This window comes from Narcine bancroftii, chromosome 4, assembly GCF_036971445.1.
Source record: "Narcine bancroftii isolate sNarBan1 chromosome 4, sNarBan1.hap1, whole genome shotgun sequence".
NCBI classification, from domain to species: domain Eukaryota; kingdom Metazoa; phylum Chordata; class Chondrichthyes; order Torpediniformes; family Narcinidae; genus Narcine; species Narcine bancroftii.
Genome location: NC_091472.1, coordinates 301788095 through 301796002, shown reverse-complemented (window position 1 = coordinate 301796002; position 7908 = coordinate 301788095). Strand labels below are relative to the sequence as shown.

General features: G+C 35.4%; 1 protein-coding gene across 3 annotated transcripts in view; it reads right to left on the bottom strand.

The window, feature by feature from the left end:
* Positions 1-793: 793 nt before the first annotated feature.
* The window catches only part of LOC138762176 (integrin alpha-6-like), a 99276-nt gene continuing 92161 nt past the window's right edge, over positions 794-7908 (bottom strand). For 2 of the 3 annotated variants that reach the window (XM_069935734.1, XM_069935736.1), the window contains exons 24-25: positions 7693-7818; positions 794-4948 (exon numbers count right to left, since the gene is read on the bottom strand). In XM_069935734.1, coding sequence (XP_069791835.1) covers positions 4796-4948; positions 7693-7818 — 279 coding nt within the window. In that variant the 3' untranslated portion in view covers positions 794-4795. Of the gene's footprint in view, positions 4949-6055; positions 6191-7692; positions 7819-7908 lie in introns of all 3 variants that reach the window. The other variant, XM_069935735.1, reaches the window with a different exon arrangement.

Below are 7908 nucleotides of genomic sequence, written 5' to 3'. Positions count from 1 at the left end.
TGTGCTCTACAATTGAATATCCAAGTTCATTTTAAATTAGTCAGGGAATGAGTTCAAGAGCTGTGAGGTAATGTTGCAGCTGTACAAAACTCTGGTTAGACCACACTTGGGAGTATTGCTTTCAGGTTTGATAACCTCATTACAGGAAGGATGTAGATGCTTTAGAGAAGGTTCAGATTTGTTAGGATGATAAATTGCCTATTTGGAGTGAAGCAAGGTTGAGAGAGCAGGGCTTTTCTCTTTGGAGCAACGAGGGATGAGAGATTAAGTGGTATATAAGATTATGAGGGGTTTAGATATGTTGACAGCCAGCACCTTTTTACCTGGGTGACAATAGCAAATAACAGGACATTTGTTTAAGGTGCGCGGAGAAAAAGTTGAGGGAGATTGGTCAGAGTTGAGTTTTTTTTACATGGGAAACTGAGTACCTGGAATGTATTGTCAGGGGTCAGTGGTGGGAGGCTGGTACAATGGGGACATTTTAAAGACTCTCAGATAGGCACAGGGTTATAATACTCAGTTATGGGTGTGAGGTGGATCAGGATTAATTGTTGTGGAGTAGGATTACATAGGTCAGCAGCATTGTGATCTGAAAGACCTGGTGTGTGCTGTAATTTTCTACGTAAAATGCTGAAGGTGTAAGCACGAGTTTTGATCATTTTTGTAAATATGTTCTATCTCATCTGGCCCCCTTCACGAGAGGGTGAAAGGTGGCATATTAAAGGCAAGCTAAGGTGATTTATCTAATGAGAGATTTAAAAGGAATCAAAAGTACAGAAAATCCATTCAGAAAACTTTATTTAAATTCTTAAAACACAGGATAAATAACCTTTTTAAATAGTCTGCTGAAGTGGTCATTAGCAAGAGATGAATTTTGTCCTTGACTATAATCAAACAGATAACATGGTTATTAATGCAATGCCATATTGACCTGCTGCAAGTGGCAAGTTTGTATTAATTTTATAAAGGTTTATTTGAGAAATAACAAACAAATTGGCAGGAAACAATGCAATTTATAATTTTGAACTTAAGATTGCAGACTAGCACCCTCTGCAGCAGAATTGAACCATTAAAAAAAACTGATCTTAAAGTTGAGGGGCAAAATAAATTCTTCTAAGAAAGAAATAGTTAGCAATAATTTAAATGAATGCACATGAATAGCCTGTGTTTTTTGGAAATTGCAGGAATTATTTTAACTTTTTTTATAAAAAAAGAAACTAATTAAAATATTTGAGATATTTCTTACTGAGTTTGAGTCCTGTGGTTGTTTGTCGAATTACTGGTCTGGCTGAATGACTTCAATTTCCCAGGTTAGGGAAAGGGAAAATTATTCTTATCAGCATTGATTTGCTATGACCAATGGTGGAAAACATACTTAACAGCCCTAGATGGGAACAGGATTATTACCCTCTACCATCCTTCCTTCCCCACAGCCTTTTCCTTCACTCTATCAGAGAGGTTGACTTAAGTGCCCAATTAGACAATGTTTTTATTTCCTGGAAGATGACTAACAATAATAAAACTAAAGAAAGACAAGAACCAGGAAAAAATGAAAAATAACAACATACCACAGTATTTTACATCTCAAATAAAATCCCAGAGAGCGAAAGCTCAAATTTCTTGCAGCTATGCTCTACATTGTAAAAGTAAATTTATCCATTGATTACTTAGTGGACCCATGGATCACTTGATCCTGACCCTATGGATCCATGGGTCAGGATCCAGCAAGTAGGCACATACTAATGCAACAATTATAATGCAATTAAGACTGAAATAGACTGTTCAGTTAATGATTTGGGGTTAATATATTTGCAAAACAAACAAGCAGTCTACAAACCTCAACCAGAGTACAGCACTTATCAAAGGAAATATTGACTGAAAGACCATCTTATCCACTTCTCATCTTTTGTGAGCAGTTTTGGGCCCCATATCTAAGAGAGGATGTGTTGGCATTGGAGAGAGACCAGAGGAGGTTTACAAGCATGAACTCTGGGAAGTTAATGTAGCATTTGATGGCTCTGGGCTCACTGGAGTAGAGAAGGGATCTTGTGGAAACCTACTGAATATTGAGTGTGGACATGGAGATTATGTTTACAGTAGTAGGAGATAGGACCAGTCAGGACAGCTTCAGAATAAAAGGACATCCCTTCAGAACAGAGATGAGATTTGTTTTTGAACCAGAGGGTGTGGAATTTATTGCCACAGACTGCTATGTTCATTGGGTATGTTTAAAGCAGAGATTGATAACTTGATTAGTAAGGTTATAGGGAGAAGGCTGGAGAATGTGGTTGATATTGGGTCTCTTTGGAATGGAGGTCAGCTGAGTTTTCCATTTTATTCTTTTTAGGAATAGCACTTCCTTTTTCTTCAGCGAAAGTTAACAGAACGATCTACAGCCCCGTAGTAAAACATTCCTTGCATATCCGGTTTTAATTCAGGAATTTTTTTTGATTTAAAAGGTTTTACCTTATCAAGTTTTATATCATCTAATTATGTATTTCCTCCTCCTTTATATGATTCGATATTTGTCAATTGGCATGATAACAGTATTCAGTGTTCTCAAGTCTTGTTTGTTAACTGTTTCAAAGACGGGAGACAACTGTCATCAGCAAAGTTTAATTTTTTTTTAAAAAACGGGTTCAATTACCACATTCTCCCGCGACTTGTGAATCTAACATGCTGGATGTTATTTTCAAATTAAAACCCTCCCACCAGAAGAGTTTAATAACTTTTATATATAATATATACTTTCAAAATCGTGCCAGGTTTCCCTCAAAAATATTAAAAGGGCATGAGAGCATGATCTAGTTTTCTATCTCAGACAAAAATTGGGATTTGATTCTTAAATTAGTTAATACTTCTTCACTATGTGCTCAACCTTCTCTTATTCAAGGTTGTACATCGGGCATGCATGTCAAAAGACAAATTATCCCATGTATTTCCTGATCTAAATACTCAGTGTGACAGATGAAATGATGGGCAAGAAACCTTGATGCACATGTTCTGGTCTTGTCAAGCTCTTGAACCTTATTGGAGGGAGATTTTTCATGTTTGGTCAATAATATTACAGGTTAATCTTGAACCTAATCTTTAACGGCTTTCTTTGGAGCAGTAAGTGATATTAACAAGCTATTTTCTTCATCTGATCATCAAGTCTTACAGCACAAAGAGCTATCCTACTTAGATGGAAAGACCCTGTTCCACCTACTAGTACTCAGTGGTTATGTCATATCATGTCTTACCTTAATTTAGAAAAGATCAGGTGTTCTGTGTTGTATATTAATGCTAATTTTTATAAAATTTGGAGTCCTTTTATGGACTATTTTCATATTCTTTATATCGGTTTGTCTTGATCATTGAATGTATTTATTTATGTACATGGTTTTTCCTTCATTTAGTCATGTTTTATAGATTCAGCAGAACTATCTGACCTTTAGTAGGGGGTTAGAGTTCTTTTCTTTTTTGTCATTCTGACAACATTGGATGGGGAAGGGGTATATCAATTTTTTATTTTTGGAAATGTACTTACATTCTTCATGTTTGGTGACCTTGTGTTCTCTATACAATGGGTACTTGTTCTAAAAACTCAAGAAAAAGATTGAAAGAGAGAAAGGAAAACACTATCAGCCACGATTTGAATGGCAGAGCAGACACAATGGGCCAAATGGCTTAATTCTGCTCCCACCTCTTATGGTATTGCAGAGACCCTGAGATATGGGCATGGATGGTCTCCTTCCCAGACGTTTTGGTTTCTCTATCACATCTGAATTAGTACATTTCTTTCCATCCCCTCTTCCTCTCCAATGTAATAGGACACCATTAGTCAGCACCTTCATGCTCATAAGTATAGAATATTTTCATAATATTTTAATCTCTATTACAGCTGGCCAATTTCACATATCTACTTTTCTTTCCCAAGTAAATATGCATTCAAATAAAATGTTATTAGGGAATTGCTTAACTTTTTTTTAATAATACAGGTACATTTATTCTCAGGTAATGAAAAGTAACAATTTGCTTTTTTTGAACAAAATATTGTACAGTGTTAATTTTATCAAGCTCCATGTGTTCATTAAATATTATGCCTCCCTTTTTCAATAGCATATGGCATATTATTCAGAATAAAGCCAAATACAGGTGGAAGAAAATAGCTCTTCATCAAGAAATTACATCCATTTTACTTGTCTACATCTTGGCTTGGAAAAAAAAACTAACTGCAGTGCATTTCTATGTCCAAAACATTATTTTCACTCCTTGAAGGGAGATACATGACCCTACTAATTTCTAAAATGTCACAATATTATGACAAAATAAATACCAGGACATTCTAAAATATTTAACTATTTACAAGACTGTACATTTTTTTCTCCCAAACCCTGAACAATATTTCTGATGATTAAAACTGGGTCCTGGCAATAACAATTAAAAATTATACTACCATACAGTAGACATTTAAAAAAGGGCCAAAGCCAGAATGCTACTGAAATTAGTTGGAAATATTTTCTCACACCTATGTTCTGATGCAGACACAAATTCAATCCCACAATGCTGCACACTTGGTTTCTCAGGGCACATCTTCAGCACCAAAAATTGAAGCACTGTCTAAACGTCAAATATACCTAAAGATATTCTGGATGTAAAAGAGGAAGACAGAGACACGTGTGCAGAGCAGAAAGCCTCTGCATTACCAACAACAATCCTGAAATGAAGAAAATCCAAGACATCATTATGCAGTACCAAAATAAGTGAGTGGCTTTGGAGTCCTAAATTCAAGCATTCATGAAGAAAAAAATTCTTAAGAGTAACTCTCATTTTCTTGCCAAGTTGTCATCCATTGTTTCTTCCTCAATTTTTCATCCTTAAAGGGCTGCCGCTCTTCTTTCCGGATTCGCACTGCATGGTACCGCGGAACACTATCTTCATAACGGGAACGTTTAAAAAATCCACACTGTGAATGTGAAAAATGAGAATTAATAGGAAGAGTTGTTTATGATACCGTACTCTGTCCTCAAAATCCTGCTGAAGATTAATACCAAAAGTTAATGTTGTGTGGTAATAACACCAAAACTGCCATTAACCCACAGCCTTGCAGCAATCAGAAAGCAAAGAGAAACCTTCAGCTTGATAAAGTTTCTTAAGAATGATGAAAGTCTCCTTTAGAAACAGTGGGAAGAATTCTAGATGAAAATCAATCTTAATTGGTTAGCGAACTGCTTGGTTTTTCAGTGAAAGTTGCTTGTGTGCACAGGCGGGAAAAATAGCTTCAATTCATTCCAAACTCAACTTCTTGCAGCAGGATTAATTGCAAAAAAAATTTAAGGGGCAAATTTTATCAAATATTTGTTTCAAAATGTAACAGAAGTTTCTCTTTATCAAAACAACTTTCTAATAATTTCCAAATTGACTCCAGAAAAGTGGATTTATCTTTAAAATATTACTTCTGCAAGGAAAGATGCAAACTATAAATATCTTACTATATATGTAATTAATAAACATGAAACAATCATTCAAAAACTAGAGTGCTTCAGAAATGACCGCTACAAAAATTACAATTTGGAATGCATATTTTGGTTCGCTAAATGGAAAAAAAATCTTTTCAATCAATTTTGACAGTTGGAACCTGTGAAAGAACAGAAGTATGAAAGTTCCCATGTCCAGTAACCTAAAGGGCAAGCACCAAAAAAGCTCCATGCACAAAAGGCTGCAATAAGGTTGCAAAAGTACTGAAAAGTTCCAAAATACGACAGCATCTTCATGTTAAACATCTAACATTTAAGAGTTTTCATTTTTGCTCATTCTTTAAGAATTACATCTTTAATTCAAATATTTTAATAATTGTTCCTTGAAACTAATTGTATAATTGTACAATTTAGGAAGTTGTATATTCAAAATTGTTTCCTTGTGTTTTTTTAATATAACCAAAAGGTTTTGATTTGGTGTTAATGCTGTCAATCTGTGATACTGTCCCTTTCGAGAAACAGGTAGATTAAAATGATACCAAGCTCCATAACCATGCCGCTCCAAGCCAAGAATCAGAGACCAATGGACTATTTACCAAATCAGTGACTGAAGCAAGTCAACATTATGCATCAGCCGTAAGTCTTTCTTTGTCAGATGGCTGAACACTGATCTCAGCCTTGTGATACCTGGCATCATTGTGGGATTCTTTGTTTTTGCCGAAGAAACCAAACTATAAGATACAATTGTTTAACAATCAAGATTTTTTTTTGAAAGCAATGTCAGTACACGCTGTTAAAAACTTGCACAATTACAAGAAATGTCTGCATATTCACAGAACATATCAATTCGAAACACAATCCTCAGGTGTTTTTTCTTTAAATGCATTATTTTTAAAACAAGAAAAAGTCTGGACACAAAACTGATCATTTTTAAAACCTATACATTGCCCAAAACATTATAGTAATTCATTTTGCTTTGATGCAGTGTAAAATTCAGACTCACTACAACACTAGAATTACTCTATTAATTAATATTAAGTTCCAGGTTAGAATCAAGCAGAGTGCTCACATCTTCTGTGATCGTGGCAACCTCAGAAGGCAACTGAAACAGCTGATGCACTTGGAACCTCCGGCTAAAGGAATTGTTAGCTTTGGTTTATTGCATCTATGTTAACTTCTGAGCTTACTGATATTCTCCAAGTTTTCTGTGCGGATAGTTTGTGGGTGGAGCAGTCGCAAGTGCAGAGATGATCCTTTGCTCGTGTCATTGCTAGCTCAATGCTGCTTTAGTCACCTCCTTCAGTAGTCTGCACTACTGAGGGAAGTTGGCATCCAATAATCTTGGATCTCTTCGCTGATTTAGGACTACAAATATTATTGTTTCGAAAGGGATAAACCTGATCACTGCCCAATGATGTGAAACTATGGTGAACTATTGTCAAGGACAAGGTCAGTCTTGTACATATTATTATCAACATGGAACACATGAATGACAAGTGCAGACTATCATCCAGACGAATTCCTGAGATCAAGGCAGGTACTTAGCATCTTCAAACTCTTAATTGTTTAAATTTATTTAAATGTTATTGTTTTTGTAATTAATTTAAAAAAAATTAAATAATCAAAATCTCTAAATGTCTGATTAGTTTCCAACAATTTTAGGATGTTTCTAAATATCAAAAACATACTAATTTTGAAGGCTATCAAATCAGACAACATTACCAATTGGCTGCCTGCCAAAGTTTCTTTCAGCCATCTTGTTGGTGGTATTTGAACCTCACCATCCTCCCTTCTGCACATGGCAGGATTTAGGAGCTGAATGTTTTTTGGGTTAGTAGTGAGAGAAGTTGTGGGTATATGCCAAACACAATCTGCTATAGGGCTCAAGCAGAGTCAGTGGAAGAAGAATGGGCTGGCAGTTCAGCCACAACTCAGTTTCAGCTCAAAATGGTATCCGTTTTTTCTCCTCTGCTAGTGCTTGACCAAACGAGTTCCCCCAACAGATTGTGTTTGGCTTCAGATTGCAACATCTGCAGTCTCCTATGTGTGTAATATGGGTATATTCTGGGCCAAAATTATGCCAATGTACATGTTAAATTAAAAGTCATCTATTATTCTCTTACTAAAATCAAATTCTATCCAATTATAGCACAAAGATTCCAGGTTCATTCACCACAGTACAGTAAATGGTTCTTGGGTCTGTTGGATTCAATAGCTAGATCCATTCACTCACCTTCCACAATAAAAATATCAAAAGTGCCAATAACAAAATTCCAATCAGGATTGCAACAAATATGATCCACCAAGGAATTCCAAAATAATGGCTCGTTGTGTTTTCAGGAAATACTGTAACCCGTACCTGAAAAAAAATTTTTAATAAAAAAAAAATCAACTTTCATGCAGTGTTAACCATCTGAAATGCCTCTGATCAAGGGATAGTGGTATAATA